General features: G+C 44.5%; 1 protein-coding gene across 21 annotated transcripts in view; it reads right to left on the reverse strand.

Moving 5' to 3' along the window:
* The window catches only part of GRIP1 (glutamate receptor interacting protein 1), a 1044357-nt gene that overhangs the window by 184436 nt on the left and 841899 nt on the right, over nucleotides 1-18022 (reverse strand). For all 21 annotated transcript variants that reach the window (XM_069229162.1, XM_069229153.1, XM_069229151.1 and 18 more), the window contains one exon: nucleotides 16214-16359. In XM_069229162.1, the coding sequence (XP_069085263.1) occupies nucleotides 16214-16359 (146 nt within the window). The remainder of the gene's footprint in view (nucleotides 1-16213; nucleotides 16360-18022) is intronic.

Raw genomic sequence — 18022 nt, forward strand, 5'->3', positions numbered from 1 at the left:
TACCTGGGAAATGACAGTCCTTGGACTCTATGGTTTAAGGTTTAAATGGTCAAAGGACGAACATTCATTTGGAGACTTCTACGAGTTTTTTCCTAATTAGAGGGGATACAGAGTTCAAACGTCAGACATGTACTACACATAATTTGGGTCTGCTTTGCAGCAGCCAAAGGTGAAAAGTGTATACTGACTGGCCAGTTTCAGTTCAATGGCTTCAGAAGAGATGCGAGCCCTTATGAATGACACTTGGTATACGAGTGAGAATGAGGAGATGGGAAAAGTTGAAAGAGTATTTTATCAATAAAGTTCTGCAATACTTTTCCTGGAATGGTAAATGCTTAGGTCATTTTTTGAGGTTTAATTAATTCACCGGATGCCTCGTACTTTACCCTTTACATGCAGTTGTTGAGGGATTGCACAGGCTCCTGGGAGTGTGGCATGTGGTCGGGAATTTGTTGCCATCTCTGGAGAACATGAGTCTCCTCCCTGTGGCCCGAGGTTCTGACCAGTAGCTGCAGATGGTGGCGTCAGGTTGTGAATCTGAGTTATTGGACTATCAGAGGAAGTAAGGGTGGGGAGGAGACAACCAGTAGATTGTCCAGCATACATTTAAAAAGGAAGTCCCTCTGTCTGAAACATAGGCTTAATAAGGGGAGGATGTTTAAAGTATTTCTAGGGTAAATCTAGCCATAGCTAGGAGTGCAATATTCATAATCATTTTGATAAATGCATGTCATCACACCGAGACACTGTAACAGCAAAAAATGCTGCAGCTCCCACCCTGATACATGTGCATAAAGCATAGGGAAATGTGCCTCTTTTCAGACATGGTTGAATTAACCTGAAAACCTCATCATAGTGGGACCAATGGGCTTCACAACTCAGATAATGTTAGATGGAATTATGCAAGAGGGGATTACTCCACTTCACCCAGCTAATCACCAGGATGCTAGTAAAATCACAAACACCACACAGGAAAGAAATAATCTTCTAGAACAAGGTGATTCCTTTTCATCAGCCCTAGCCAAATACTAAGCTGCAATATCATCTTTGCTTCCTCGATGGAAGACATGATGGTTTGATTTCTAAGAGGATATTACGGATGTGACTCATGGATATGCATTGCCTCTGTGATATCACATGACTCACACATCTCCTTTGTACAACTAACAAGGCTTTAGGAAAGGAAGACCGAAAACAATGAAATAAAGCAGTACCCATTCTGACATTAAAAAATTTAAATATATTTGATCTTTTGCTGCCTTTATACAGATTGGAACGAAAAACACTTTGAAGTACCTTGCTAACACAGTATGTATTTATTTGTGGTTTTATATGTATTTATCAGTAGTTTTACATAGTACGTACGGGTAAGGTACTGTGGGTGTCAGGCTGATTTGGAAAGCTAAGTCATAAGAGAGCTCAAGAACATTAAACATGGCCTATTACAAGATACAGAGCTGCAAGACACACATTACAAGCTAAACCAATAGAAAGGTGAGGAACATTTAAAGGCTTATAATGGTGAAATAGTAGGCCCACAATTATACAAATTATAAAGACAGAGCAGTATGCATCAGATCAAGAAAAAAAGGTGAACCCTACCAAACACAAACACTTTTCAGGTGATATAAGCAGATCTTTGTTAATCAGCTTCTGGGTTGCAGAAGTAAATGAGATCATGTTAGCCAAAGAGTAGATATTTGACGTTGCTTTTGCAAACCACATTAGAGAGGTTTGTTTTGCTAACAAGCAGGCATGGAGTTCAACCTTGTGGGTGCACTCCCGGAAAATAATTTCCACAACTTGTGTATTCAGGCATAAGCATGTCAGAGCTCCACACTTGGACAGCATGTTTATGTGCTCAACAATTTGGTGGCTTTATCGAACATACAAGCCAACTTAAGTTAATCATTGGCCTTGATCAGGAGCAACGTTAGTGAGATGAAGATTGGAGTGCTGTGGTTGTACTACCCCATTCTTGAGACCATCCTAGTTCTTACATTGAAGACTACCTTAAGAGGGGCAGCTATGCGAATTCATTAATGCACAGTGAACATTGTCTAATCTCGATTGAACAAGTGACTGGATCAAGTGTTTAAATTATTCACCCGGGAGGAAAGTTTTAAATCCTCACAGAAGTCTAGTCTGGAATTGTGCACCTTTTGCTAAGCCGCTTTTACGAGTTTGGAGCATAAAGTAAATGAATCTGACACACTGAATGACAGCTGAGTGACAATCCAGTGAGGTGAGTGCATTCAGTCAAGTGTGCACCATGTTGGTGTATGTGGGATGACGAATAAGGGAAACATTTATTTTTCAGATTTCATTTAAGGTGGTGATGAGGATCAAAGACTGCATTTTTCAATAATTTGTGATCTGGTGAGGAGACCTTCATAAAGAGCTAAGAATCATCAACCTGGAAGTTCTCAGAGGCTTTGGATTTTTTTCAAGAGAACTAAGAGGTTCTAAGTAGTAATTGGAGAGAGCAGGAGAGAGTTTTGGCCTTATATGTACTCCTTCATGGAGAAGGGAATGGTTAGAGTGCACAGATTTGAATTAATTCACTTCCTTTATCAATAAAGATATGATGAGAACCATTGTGTGGAACATTGAGCTGCATCCCAGCCAGAAACCAGGTGGGAAATCACTGGGTAATTTGTTTTGAACTAGGAATCGTCCGAACAAATTTTCCATACAGCTTTCCTTTCCAAGACTCTTGGCAGAACAGGTAGGTTAGATACAGATTGGTTTTTGTCTTGGAATTTGCATCTGTTTTTGACCTGATCTATTTTTAGGCAAGTCCGGAGAGTTTTGGGATGACTGAGGTATATACTAAGTTGACTGAACAAAGGTGTAAAAGAAGAGCTGATGTCGTAAATGACAGGTGTAGGTATGTGATCCTTAAAGTGGGTGAAGCTCTCAGCTTTGAAATGGTTTTCAATGAGATGGTGACATTTCTCTTAATTGTGAAGCAGGCAGAATTAGCTTGCAGTACTAATTTCAAGTTTGTATGGAATGTGAGAATCTGGGCAAGGAATAGTTCAATTTTGTCAGTTTTCTTTTTCATAAAGAGTGTCATGTTGCAGGATAAGTCTAACAGTAATTTCATCAACTTAGCCCTGCTTTTGGCCAAGGCGACCCCACCTATAAGTTGATGTCAGAATTCATTACAGAGCCTTGAGAAGCATAAGTGGACTATGGTTGAACATGAGCTCCATGTTGAAGAGAAAGGCAGCACGTGTGGCAACACAAATGATAACAGCAACACAATCCTCCTGAACCTTGATCTGAAAGCTGATCACCGGCCTCCAAAACGGGAGGTACACAATTTGTGGTAGCTTTCTTTTTTAATGTGCAATGTCGGGTGAAAATTATTTCTGAAATATGAGAATTTTTATTATGCATAGAGTCATAACCAATTAATTAATGATGTTGCACTTGAAAGGGGTTTACTGAGTCATTTAGAAATGGAGGTAATACTGTGAACTAGGCATGCCACATTTTTATGTGAGATGACAATTGTTTTAATATGGATGCACTTGTGGGTGCTCTGTGCATTTTGCCCCTGCTCATTTTCCCTTCCCAATCAGTGTCCTGCTGCAAACTTTCTTTCCTCTCGTTTCTTTGGAGCATCGAGTGAATGATGTCAATGATTCAAAATCATACTATTGTGTTAGGAAGTGCGTATTGTGAATTAAGCTTTAATCGTGTACCCAAAGTATCATATTCAAGAACTTCCACTGGAAGTGCCACTGAAGACATGCTAATTCTATAAGCCATTGTTCGAGAAATGTTTCATTTTGTGCCAATCATCTCCTGAGTGCTGTTGCTAAGAGAGGAGGTGGAAGATTTCTCTTACTTTAAGAAACGGGATAGTGGTAACATTTTAAATATCACATTGCTGTATGACTTGCCTATGCAATCCTAACTATAATCGTATCATGCTGAATTTGCAGAATCTATTAATAGAATATGTGATTTGTATATAAATGTTATTGGACTTTAGTACTGTGGGGCTCATTCTAATTATTTTTTTGGTTCATTTTTCAATGAGTGTGTTTCCATAAAGTTCATTTTTGCTGCTTCTGGGTTGACTTTTCATTTTTGTCCTGAGACTTTGTCCATTTGCCTTAGGTTTTTTTTTATTGCGATGCTATCAGTATTCTTTATGAGTTTGACTTTTGGGATTTTGCTTAGACTGTTTAATTAGGGCTTAGTTTCATTATTCAGTATTTCTGTATGTAAGACTTCATGGCATTAGCATGCATTTTTCTCTGTACCGCATTTACTGACGATTTGGTAATAAATCTATGTTTGCTCTAGTTTTACTCTGCTGAAATGTACATTTTTTGGAAGAGGAGTGTAATCTAGATCTATTGGAGATTCTGGAGCCCAATAATTTTGGTAGGAAACTGGGGTGTTTAAAATATTGGGTTTCAGATGACTATTGTGGTCCTGCTTCCAAACTCTTCTTTCCCTGTCTTCTTTGTTATCAGTTTTCCTGAAGGGAATATTGAGAGTGGGATCCCATCATGCTCTGGAACACAGAGTTGCTAAACTAAGCTGGGGATTACCCTTGCAAATTTTTATCAAGCCACAAATATGCAGGCAACTATTAATGCATGCTTTTCATGCTGATTGTTTTGGTACCAATAGTAGTACTCATTTACACTTCAGTTTAAATGCAATTGTAATGTATGTAATTCTTCTATCTGATATGTTGAATGCTATTAATACTATTAATATTCACAAAATAAAGATCAATTTTAGCTCAGTGATAATCACAGTGATGTGTGTGTGTAGATTGGTCAGAATACCTATATTGTTAGAATATCTTGAAGAGTAAAAGTGATGCTATCCTTGCACTCTCTGAACCATTCTGCTGATGTTCTCTATTGGCCCATGGCCAGCAGAATGTGATAACTGAGAAAGGAGTTCTCGCCATTTAAGAGGACAACTCTGAGTCAGCCAACTTTGAGTAGACTGGACCTACGTCATGGCTCTACTTAGTACGATATATGAATATTATCAAGGAGCATAGCAGATATCACTTTTGAGTGGCATGGGTATGAACTGGATAGAAGATCAAACTATGATTAATATACTCCTGTAGCAGGAACTACAGGTCTTTAGCACCATACGCTCAAAGAATACCACACCTCTGTGTGCTTAGCTAGGCACAAAGGCAAGAGGGGGAGGGAAATATGTTTTAAAAAAATTAATTCATGGTGCAGAAATACCTCTTACATTCAGAGGCAGAGCAAGGGTGACATGGGCCTAATCCAAGCAGAGCAAATAAGCCCCCTGAAGTCTAGTTAGTTAGTCAAATACAACAATAATCAGGATGCTGTGGACCCTGAAGACTCTGGGTCCAGTGCCATTGCACAGGCAGCAACATTGATAGCTATATGCCTCATCGCACTGTAATATTGCAGGCTCTGACAATTGAAATCTCAGAGTTTAAGGGGAAGAAATTGGCATATGTAAGCATTAAGGAATGAGGTTTCATACCAGAAGAATTTACACCCACAACAATTTTACTCACAACAGAAACTAATCTGAGGCCTTGTTTTTTTTGTTTTTTTGTTTTTTAGTAATTACAGGTAGTACTGACGAGTGTTTTGCAAGAAGATCATTCTTTTGTTATGAATCAAAATCTTGCTTTGCGTACTACCAAAACCCATCCATTCCTGGAAGTTGATGAAGAAAGTGGCTAGAATTTGAGTTACATGTCGCCTTGGAAAAACATCTTAATTTAAGCCCCCTAGTGCAAAGAGTGAACATAGCAAGAAAGTCCAGCCCTCTCTTCATGGGCCTGTGGGTCTTTCTGCCCTCAACGAAAACATTTATATAATGGGGAAAAATGAAGAGGATTAATTAAGGCACCTCTGAAGAAGACTGAACGGCCGAGTATCCTTTAGCTCATTTGTTCAATCATGCATTCATTCATAGCCAATAGGAACAAATTATTAATTCGCACAGTGCAATTTGTACAGTCATCTGATTTCATGCAGCTACCACGGGCATTGGCAGGAGGTGAAAAAAAGTGATGCCATCAATACAGAATATAGGTGGAAAATGAGACTTCATGCAAGGTGTGAAAATAGGGACCCTGACCATGTATTTACAGACGATTCTTTTAAGGTCAGTTCTGAAGAGAAACCAATATAATATCCCAATGACACTATGTCTCTGGAGCAGAAAAATTACAAGACTGAATACGCTCTGCCCTTCCTCCACAAAAGCATCTCCCTCCCTTTCCATCACACATTTTTGAAGTTCAACATTCATTCAAAGTCATCTGTCAATCCATGTCCTGCTTGATTCCTATCTCCTTCCCATCTCACTCCCTGTTTTTATGGTCCGGCTTAACAGCGCAGCTGTTGCCAGACAATTATGTGAGACCACCAGGAGAGAGACTTTGGCTCCACCTACATGTTGGGACCCAGAAGTACTAGTTTTGATTGTTCAGAACTTGTGTGCTTCCACAAAAAAGTGCTTGCTCTCCACACAGATGTGTTCATTTTTTTTATTTATCCAGCTGCCCGAGGTTGAAATTTCAATGACACACATGCTATTAAACCGTCTGAGATAACTAGATAATTTATGGTGTTTTTCTCTGGCAGCAGAACAGATGGGAGGAGGGCAGTCATTAACATGGATTTTAGGTCTGGGTTGACAGTGAAGCGGTCACCCGACCTTTTAATCTACACCAATATCATTCTACAGTTAGTTGCATCCACACAAATACAAGTCTACCCACATGCTATCTATTTGTAGTACTTCACATTACCATACAACATTCTTTCAAAGACAAATCTGCTGGCATTGTCAATGCTTGTTCTCTAAAGGGGGTCTTCTCTGCTGCCCTGCTCCATTCTTCCCTGCTGCTGAGGATCCTACCGTCTACCACCTACAATGCACAGTCACACAGTCTGATGAGGTGCAAACTTCTTCGGAAAGATCCTTCTGTTCACAAGACTCTTTCTGCATCCCCATTCTCCTTTTCTTTTCTGTCCTCTCTCTGGTTTCCTGTACATTTCTCCTGTCCCTCTCCATTCTCTAGGCAGCATTAGGAAAAGGTAAAGTGCAATCATAACACATAAATACTCTGGTGTGGCTGAAAAAAACATGAAATTAGTGTAGAAAATGCTGCTCCCCATTAAACTGAAAGTTAACAGATGGAAGATCTCAGCAGTCCAAAAAGGCAGATATAATGGTCTGCCTGACGCACTTAACCGTACATGAATACCTTTGCTGAAGCAGTTAAACGCTTGAGTCGGAGGCGTGGGCTCAAGGCTCTTAGAAAACCAGTGGGTGTAAAGTAATTATGATTTAATAAGGTTCCTATTCATTTATGGTGCCCTCAGTAAAGTCTCCTCTAAAGCTTTATTGTGGACCTTCTAGTTGCATATCCTCCTAATCAGATTTAATTCCTATTCTGATAACTAGTGTTTGAAGGTGTTTAAAATGATTAAGGGGCACCAGTTTAATGACTCCCAGCCGTCACTGTTGTAGGAGTCCTGACCCGCTGGGCAGGTGAGATACCACAGCATGGTACTTTGTCCACCTCCCCGGGGCTGCATTAGGAGGGAGGAATCAGTACAAAGGATGGGGAGCGGCCTGGAAGTTTGGTTGCTCCTCCATCCTACTTAAACCCTGCAACTGCTGAAAGGACTTAGGGACAGTGGTCGAAGTGCATTAAAAAAGTATGGTAACTGTGATGCTGTGTGGGGGCAGGTTTAAAGGTGTGGCTAAAAAAAACAAAATATTCTTCTTCAGGTAGCTACATATATAATAACTCACAGATTAAATGAAAAAAAAGTTATGTTAATCAGTGGAATGTGCTCTAGTGTGTATTGTGAAACCTCTATTAATTAATGCACTGAGAGGTCCGCGTGTAACCAGAAAGCCAAAGAATGAAGTTTTGGTTGGAGCAATGGAGAATTGTGTCTTGTGTGTTGTTAGTGCTACACGGGCCCAGCTTGTGACAGGAAGTACTGAGAAAATGTCAGTCATTATGTTAAACTTACATTACACACAGTATAAGACAGACTGCTACCAAATGTTCAAAAAGGTTTCAGATAAAACAGAGCTTCCAAAATATAGGATTTAGTAATACCCAGACTGTAGGTAATTATTTATTTTTATTTCCCTGCCCTGATAAGCACACACTGCACAGCTCAGCTGGTAACTCCCTTGCAATACCAGTCGAGTAGAATGGAATTTGATCAATTAAACCAGTACCTGCCCCCAAGCCATCTTTACATTTACAGATTAACCAGTTGTGTGCATTTGCATTTATTTAGGTGAGGAGGCACCTTGGCAAGAAGGCCACTTTATTGTTAAGCTGCCTGCCCCTCCCTCAGTCTCACAGCACAGGAGACTCCCTGAAAGAAACTTAAGCTGAAGCAATGGCACGATCAGAGTTTACCATCTCGGTACGGTTGTCTTCTAATAAGAAGTAGGGGAACATTTTTTCATTATTTAAAAAAGTAGGTACACGTCGTGACCCTCCGATCCCGCCCAGTTTGGCCACTGCTAACGAATATATAGTAAAATGGGGTACATTAGCCCACGTAATGTTCACAGGGGGGTGAGGAAGTTGGCATACTTTGCATCTACTTTGACAGCCAGGAAGTGGGAAGAGCATCTTGCTTGGCCTAGTCAAGGGGCAGTAGGTGCTGCTTGTGTGGTGAGCAGAGATGCTGGAGTGTAACGGTTGTCAACTGCTCTGTTTTTCCTTGGGGGGGAGGGGACAAGTCACCAGTACCTTAAATGCACTAAGCTAATACGAGGACGTATATACACAGAGTTTGATGCCATTATGTACAGATATGACTAATAAACATTGTACCTTTTAAATTCATATGCTTGGCATTTGTAATTGTGTGAATTAAGTATTGTGGCCCCACTTACACGTGTAGATCAGTGCTTAATTTGTGCTTGTTGTTTCCGGTGCGGAGCACCAGCAGTTATTTTTGAGGGCAGGGCTTATTCTTCTGACTCAAACATTTGCTGTGAGCAAAAGACACATATGGGAATGATGGACAAAGGGAAAAACTAAAAAGCGCCACAAAGGGAGAAATTAGAAAGCTGCAAGAGTGAGCTGAAGGGGCAGGAAGTGGCTTTATATGGATTGAAGAGGCCTGAGATGGCTTCAGGATTACACTGCTCCAGTATTCTATGCTCTCACATTTAACTGCAGCAGCCGCATGTTTAAGAGGAGGGCTTTGAGCACTGGCACCTTTTTATTTACAAATTAAGCACTGGCGTAGATCAACCAGTAAATTCTCCATCCCCTCACTAGGTTAGCTGCGTGCTATTACCAGTGCTTAATTGGAGCCTGTAGTAGCAGGAGGGGCCCACCGTGACTTAATTTTCATACATCAGACCTTGACCTCCCCCCCAACAAGAGAAAGGACGGCAGAATAGAGGGGAAAGAGGAGCAAGGGAAAAACAGTGAGATAGGGAGAAGCCACGGATAAAAATTAATGTGAAAAGTGATATAATGGGGCAGGGAGTGTAGGGCGGAGGTTGAAAGAGGCATGAGGTAGGATCCAGAGTTGACAACCTTGGCATTAGGCAAACCGACATTTAGCGACCCCTGCCGTGGGCTTTCAAGAAGACAGGGCAGTACTAGCTATTACAGTAGGCACTCCTTGTGTATAGTGGTCACCGACACCCTCTCCCACTACCATTAATCTTGCCTCCCCCACCTCACCTACTGCCTGTCAGGCAACCAGGATTGGCATTATAAAATTTTCATTGCAAATTTGCTCCCCCTTCCCTTACGCATTTGCTCATAAATCATTTAAGGGAGCCCAAAGGCAGGGACTCAAAGTTTGGATATATGTGTTTTGGCACCTCTAAGCAGCATTTAATGGAATTTACTGGGGAAATGTATGTCTATATGTGGGCTGCTTGGTCTACAGAACTTGTACCGTTTCCCGGGGTCCCAAGGCGGCGAAAGAGGTGGCCTAAGTACTCCTGAGAATATTGGCCATTATGGAATTTTCACTTTTAAGTTAAGAAGACGCGACATCGAACAATTTTGAAATGCACATTCTAAGTTCTCAATGTACTGGGGCTTTGCAGCCTCAGACTTGGAGCTGTTAGGTCCTGATGCATAGCGCTATTATGCTGTTAGACACATAGGCCCATATTTATACTTTTTTAGCGCCGCATTTGTGTCATTTTTTGACGCAAAAACAGTGCAAACTTACAAAATACAATAGTATTTTGTAAGTTTGCCCCGCTTTTGTGTTAAAAAGTGGCGCAAATGCGGCGCTAAAAAAGTATAAATATGGGCCACAGTGCTTTGACCTCGCACGGGGTAGGAAACACCAGTAAAATACAATAGATATGATCAACAAACCTAGGCACCGACAGGCTAACATAAAGGTATACAATGTTCTAGCCTCCCCTGTCTGGGCAGTATGATGCCTTGCCTTTCCTTGCTCACTAAAATTGTTAATCTTGGTGCCCATCTCAGTTCTTATTGATTTTTATTTTTTTTCCCCACTGTCCTGTTACTCCAACTCATGTTAAAGCGCAGGGGGCGTGCTTATACATTTAAGACTATATTTGGATGACCTTCTTCCAAAGGCTACTACCAAGCAGGGGCGGCTCCTCCATATGGGCGGAGGAGCGTCGTCCCCCCACCAGCAGCAACCACTGCGAATCCCTTCACAAGGAAGGGGTAATAAACTGTCTTTATTATTCCTTCCTAGTGAAAGGGGTGGGGCCACGGGGGTGACGAGCAGAGGGGGGGGGGGGGGCGCACGGCCAAACATACATGTGCAGTATCCTGTCTCCTGGCTGGAGAGAGCCTGCACAGGCTCCCAGTATACCTGGGAGCGCACAGCCATGGTGCTCCCAGCCAATCCTGTCAGGATTAGCCGAAGGGCAGGCTGGGAGCCTGTGCCTGCAGCCTTCAGAGGAGCGAGGAGCAGTGCGGCACGGGAGCTGAGGTAAGTTTTTTAAAATTGTATTTCATTTTTAATTATTATGGGACACCGTGCCCCCTCTCCCCAGTCCTCACCCACCCCCACCCCGCGCGTCGTCCCACCCCCAGGAATCCCTGCGAGCTGCGACTGCTACCAAGTACATTTGTATAAAAAGTTTTTTTTTTTTTTTTTAAATAATCAGTAGATTTAAAAAATACAATGCCCATGATTTCAACATACCCCAAATCAAAAAAATAAACTCCAGGTTCAATATGAGCCGGTAATTCCACAGCAATGTTGCATCGCAAATGGTCACAGTTTTTTTTGTGCTGCACGCGTTCCTTTACCCACTGTGATGGAATGGAAAGTAATGCATTTTGAGACAGGTTACCTGACGCTAAGATGAAATGGCTCATACCAAGTGTACTTTACAAAAGCGCAAAAAAGCCATCTTTGTACAGCACTATTTGTCATGTTGCAAGCTTTGTACAAGTGGCAGGTGTCCGCTGCCCCCTACTGTTTCACCTATTCCCTACTAATGACTCCCATTGACTACCCGCAGCCCCCTGCACAGAGTGATCTCTATTTATGAGCAGTCTTATCTACTGACACTTTCGTACCTTCCAATCCAGTTCCCACCAGTACAAAGTGTCAAGGGAGTTCCTAAATATATGTACATCACAATAGTTCTCTGGTGATTCTATAAACCCAAGTTAAACTCTCCAGAAAGTAGAGTTTCCAGATTTTTTTATCACCACAGGGAGAATCAAAAGCTTCTGACTGTAGGAGGCTGGCTCAGTATATGGTGTACACCTATAGGTGAGGCACCCTGTACTGAGTCCAGGAAACCCTCAGTGATCGTGTAGGCAGTTCTAGATAACCAGAGCTCTCATAGGGTAGCTGTGAACAGCAGTTAAGGCCTATTTATGCAGGTGGGTGTAAAGTGGTTGCAAATACCACACAGGTCAGTCAGTGATGTACCCCCAGGAAAGAACCACACCAGTGTTAAAAAAATATGTTCTATTTATTGTAAAACACACTCTAGAACTAACTTTGGTATATCTCCTAACTGGAGATATAGACATGAAAAAATATACTTAACAACAGATAAATGAAGACATAAAATAACATGGGCCCCTGTGGGGGAGCCGAACCATATACTAAAAAAAGTGGAATGCGAAAATCACTCCCAACCCACACTACCACCCAAGGACCTTAGGACTGGGCAAGTACTAAAACACCAAAGATAAGTAGGTAGGATTCCCCAGGCGTCTGTGTGGATAACAGTAATCTTGGGTCAGTGTCCATAGGCTAACATGGGGAAGTGGCTGCTGGAGTTTTTGCGTTTTAGGGCTCTTCCCAGAGGACCCTGAGGAAACGCTCTAGGACAAGGAAGGTTGGATAGTGCCCACACCTGTGGCTATCCAGAACAGTGGAGTATCTACACCAGGGAGCTCAGGTGCGTAGGGGTGGTGTTGTATCAGGACCTCCCTTTGAAGTCAGGGGGGACCTCAGTTGTCCAGCAGCTGTTGTGATCCGTGGGCCACGTCAGCGGAACCCAGGCATGGATTCCTGAAGAAGGGGACCTAGAGAAAGAGGGGACAGAGTCCAGACCACCCGGAGGTGCCCAGGCAGTGCAGAAGGGAAATGTCCACCCTTCTTGGAGTTGCTTTCCTGGTGGGCGGCGGACAAAGAAGTGCAGCCGTGGAGTCCAAGCAATGCAGGAAGATCCCAGGAGTCATCCACGAGCTGTCCCACACTGGTCGTCGAACTGCAGAGGGGTCAGTAGTCAACAGGACCACCAACAAGCCTTGGCAAATGCAGGGAAGGGTTGCATGGAATTTGCAGGATTGGTGGGGACCAGCAAGGTCCAGGTGACCCAGCCTCAGCAGGCAGGTCAGGGCCAGCCCTCAGCACGCAGAAGAGCCAGAAGGAATCAATGGATCTCCCGGCAGGACCTTCAAGCAGCATGCACAGGCAGTCACAGGGAGGCCTCAGCAGCACAGCACGTCACAGGAACTGCAGAAAGGATGCCGCTTTTGGAGCTGAAGAGTGCTGGAGGCCAGGGTTCTTGGACCTAGGAGGTCTTCAGGCTGAAGAGCCAACAAGCCTTGGCAATGACAAGCAGACGCAGTGCATAGGGGGTTCAGCAAAACTGCTCCAGTGAGGGGCCATACACTTCCCAGTTGCATGGAAGATAGGTCAGACCTCTGCAGAGCCACAGAACCAGCAACTGTGTTGTAGAGCCTTGAAGAGTCTGTGGGGCAGCAGGATCCACAAGTCAGTCAGTCATTGTTGAGGTGCCTACAGATGCAGAGGAATGACTCCTTCACTCCAAGGGCGATTCCTTCTTGCTTTCCTAAGTGCAGGCAGAGTCCCAGTGACTCTGGAGGATGCACAGCCATGGGGTTGCAGAAGTCTTTGCAGAACTTGGGAACAAAGTTGCAGGAGGAGCCCTCTTACTGTTGACAGTCTTGCTCTTGGTTCCGGGGAAGAACAGCAGAGGTTCTGGTGTCCAGGTTGCAGAACTGTCTTGCAGAGGAGACTTGCAGATGGTTCCTGAAGTCTTGCAGACAAATCTAAGGTCCCACCCTCAGGGGAGCCCTTAAGTAACCCAGGAAAGGGGTTGGACACTTACTGCAGTGACCCACCTATCAAAGGGGTCAGGTACATCACCTAGCTGGACTAACCAGTCGGATGCTCCCAGGGGCCTCTGCTCATCTTATTTCCAAGATGGCAGAATCAAGTGGCCACCTGGCAGAGCTCTGTGCACCTCCCCTGTTCTTTGTGTGGATTCACACCAGAACGGGAACCAAGGGTTCCTGCACTGGTGCAAACCAGTCTATGCAAGGAGGACACCAATTGTGCCCTTCAAAGCAGTCTGGTGGCGCTGAGAATCATCCTAATCCAGTCCAGAAACACCTATTTCTAAAGAAGAGGTGGTTACATCTCTATCTTACAGGAAATCCTTTGTTCTGCCTTTCCCTGCCCGAGCTAAGCTTAGCAGCAGGAGAGTAGAACAGTGTATGTCACTGACACAGCATGGGCGGGCATGCAGACCCCGCAAGGCTTTATAGGCAGACTTTGGGAAATCCCCTAGAACAGGGTTCTGCAAAGTTGGTCCGGTAGAGCCAGCTACATGCCAGATTTTTTGCATATCCACATTTAGAAAAATGTAGATTTCTGAAACATCTTTTTTCTAAATGTGGATATGCTAAAAACCTGGCATGGACCCTGCTCTACAGGACCGACTTTGCAGAACCCTGCCCTAGGAAACCCCTACAGTCCATGGTATCATGCAACTAGCACTGGAATTGATGTAACTGAATGATTCCAACATGTTTGATGCCAAACATGCCTACGTTTGGTGAAGCCATTATGAAGTTGGACAACTCGTGTTGACCAGTGTCCACTACTTACCTTAAGATGGCTTCCCTGCACTTACAAAGCCCAGGAAATTGAGTCTGGGGTTTGTAGTGGCACCTCTGCTCATGCAGGGGTGCCCTCACACTTAGAACCATGCACTCTCCCCCTGGGTTGCAGGGCCTACCTTAGGGGTGACTTACAGGGTCAAAGTCCAGTGACCATGATATAAGGCAAACCTTATACCTGGGGTGAAAGATGAATGCACCATTTCACACAGGCTGCAATGGCAGGCCTGTAGTCACAGATTGCATGGGTCCCCATGGGTGGCACAATACATGCTGCAGGCCATGGGGGTGGGCCTGGTGTACCAATGCCCTGGGTACCCAAGTACCATACTCTAGGGACTTATATGGGTGCACCAGTATGCCAACTGTGGGATGTACATGTTACCATACAACTACATTTAGGGGCGAGAGCAGTGACAATGGGGTCCTGGTTAGCAGTGTAATATAATTTAAACATATTGACACAAGCCAAAAAGTGGGGGCAACTATGCCAGAAAGATGCTACTTTCCTACACTGACCCTTAGCTTTCTTCTAGTTTCCACATTTGTCAAAAGGGATTATGTCTGCTTTTCTGCCACCACACCTGTTCCCAGGTCATAATTAAACAAGGGTATGGTTCATCATGGCTCAACCAGATGGCAGAAAATGACATGACAGTGTATGACAGAAAAACAAAGGAGCCAATAGGGCAGAAACCAGTCTAGGTTTGCGTCTCTCCTGGAATAAGGCAAATACTTATTTGCATATGTATGAGTGAGTCTTGCTAAGTAGGATGGATTGACTCAGGCTTGAACCCCAAGGTCGCTGTGTCACAGGATTCAAGCTGCACCTAAACGATGAGGCACAACATGGCTAAAATAAACAGATTTGTTTGTATCCCTTTTCAGAGGGCGCATCAGTTCTGGCAGTTTGGACCTTACCATTAAGGGGAGGGTCAAGACTCACTGTATATGGTTTGTTCCCTGACTCAAATGCAAGCTAACAAATGAGGAGTTGGATGGACCCCAGAGTGTTTCCCCGTGCCTAAGATTATATTAAGAATTCCCCCTCTGACTTAACCCTGTGACTGTATACTTAAAACACATAATTTGAAATTCCATCTACTCAATGACGATCATCCTTAGAAATGTTCTATGGATGCGGGTGGAGCTCAAAGACTCCGGGTAGGGTTAAAGCCCAGACAGCTACTTAGAATTGTGTTCTATCGCTACTGACTGCACAGAGGGAGCTACAGATGGGCTAAAATGGCAAAAGGTTACAGCTCAGGTTTATAGCTCAGATAACCAAAATATGGGGAAATATTTCAATAACGGGCTGTGGATGTGGCTATAATCCAAACAGGTAGGCACTGTCAAACTCTAGTAAGCACTGAGTTAGGAAAAACCTCAAAATGTCGCCTTAAGGCAGAGCTAAAAGTACAATTTGGTATAAGTGAATGAGGGTAGCATGAAAATTCAAATAACCAACTCGGGCAAAGTTAGACCTTTATTAAAAAAACACTGAATGGATTTTTTTAATTTAAAAAAAAAAAAAAAAGAAACAGCATTCAGAATGCTATGCAGACTTCCAGTGTGGGACTATACACTCAGCCTGGGCTCAGAGTGAGTGTATATTTTTTTTCTCGCCCCCCACCCCTCCCCAGACAGCGATAACAAAATGTATCTGAGCCTCCCCTTTGCTGGCCCCCAACAAAACGAGAGCGTGTAGCAATAGACTTTTTCTAGGGCTGTACAGTCATCCCTCATCACATTGCATCCGGTTGATGATTGGGCACTTGTACCAAAGGGTCACATCTGCTGCATGAAGATGTAAGGGTCAGAATGGCCACTTACCCATCACCGACACGTCGTACTCTATCAGCAGCACCGCCTCCTGCCCGCACTGCTTCAGAATACTCATGGCTTCCGCGTGCGATGTCCCGAGGAGCCGAATCCCGTCAACACTCAGCAGCCTGTCACCGGGCTTGACCGTCCCCTCCCTGAAAAGAGACGGAAGACACCACCTTTATTACATTATTCCAATGCGGCGCGTGGCAGCGGCGACATACGCCTCAGCGATTCCCGCGCCACCGTTCCAGCCTCGTTCCCACCCGCCTTCCCGCTTTACATTAACTGCGACAGCATGAGTGCGAAGGGGTCACAATGCAAAATAAATTACCATAATATGGAAATCAGCGCTGAGAAAATAACCACTCGTGATGACTCCACCATGAGTGAGTGAGGAGGAATCATCTCAATAGCAACCCTACGTAATGTGGGGGTAGGACAGAGACAGTGAACAATGCCACGGGGTGAAATATGAACATTTGATAATACACTCTCGCCTCTTCTTTTAGTTACATTACTTTATCATTGATAATTACATGCAGGATAATACAGTTTTCTCCAAACTTCTCTGAAGTGCATGGTAATCTGAGGCTGTTCATAACTAATCATTATGCAAGTCCAACTCCTGCTTGTCTCAGTGCTGACAGGCCTAGAGTGAGTTCAGGTGTGGGAGACAAATATATAAAAAAATAATTAAAAAACAGGGGGTTTGTGGGGAGGCGTGGTTGACTGCCGGGGAAGATGTCTGCACTTTACAGCAGTGCCCATCGACCGCCAGTAAAATCCCCCAACATCTAACACTAATCCATACCCTGGGGAAGGCAGACGCAAGGAGGTTGTGCTGCTCTACCTGGGGTGCCAATGGTAGCTTTCTGAGCCATGCAAATGCACCTAGACGACCGCTGGGGAAGCGTGGCCTGGAGGAAGCGGTGCAGTCTTTTAAACTGGTGGAGGGCGTTCCCCGAAGTGTTCGCCGCTGCGGCCTGGAGGCCGTGCCCCCCTGAGACGAGCCTGGACCAAAGTAGCACTGGACTGAAGCGACACCAGGTGCCCGGTGTGGCTTGTGGGAGTGACAGAGACAGCAAAACATGGCTATGCACTTGGCACACACGCCCAGGGACTCTGTCGGCGTGATGCCTCTCTGCCAGTGCAGTGGGTCATCCGCCCCATCAGAGTGGAAAGAAGTAAGAAGTTGGCTGTGGGGGTGTGGGAGTGAATACTCCAGCTGATGGCGCCTGGCCTGGCCAGGAGCCTCCCCCCCCAGGAGACCACGCTCAGCGAAACCTGTACCCCACTCTGTGAGAGATATACAAGGGAGGCCCTGTCAACAGCTTGGGGCCCCACAATACATGCACGGTGTACACCCAGCTGAGAGAAAGGACGCTGGAGGGAATCCAAGTTGGTGCCATTGGGGAGACTGCACAGTGCAGGGGACAGGTCCCTGTGGGGAGGAGTGGTACTCTTCTGCTCTCTGGATGCACCAGGGTTGGCCCCATTGATGTTCGGGATCAGGCCGCCTCCTGGCCCACAGCTAAGAACTGCTGCATTGGGGTGGTGGCAGTGGCAGAGGGAAAACTGACAGGCTGCTAGGAGCTTGAAACAGGCCCTAGGCAGGGATTACCTCTGCGGGCCGCTCACCTACCCCTATGCTCTCTTAAGCGCATACCTGGCACCATGGTACAACAACCTTCGACTGGCTTCAGAAAGTCTTACAAGAGCCTGTGGGTCCCATCAACCAAACTGGATCACTTCACGCTTCCATGGGAGACAGCCGCATCAGAGGGGGGCCCAACCCATAGGGCCTGGCTACCTCCT

The sequence above is a fragment of the Pleurodeles waltl genome, chromosome 4_1 (genome assembly GCF_031143425.1).
Source record: "Pleurodeles waltl isolate 20211129_DDA chromosome 4_1, aPleWal1.hap1.20221129, whole genome shotgun sequence".
NCBI classification, from domain to species: domain Eukaryota; kingdom Metazoa; phylum Chordata; class Amphibia; order Caudata; family Salamandridae; genus Pleurodeles; species Pleurodeles waltl.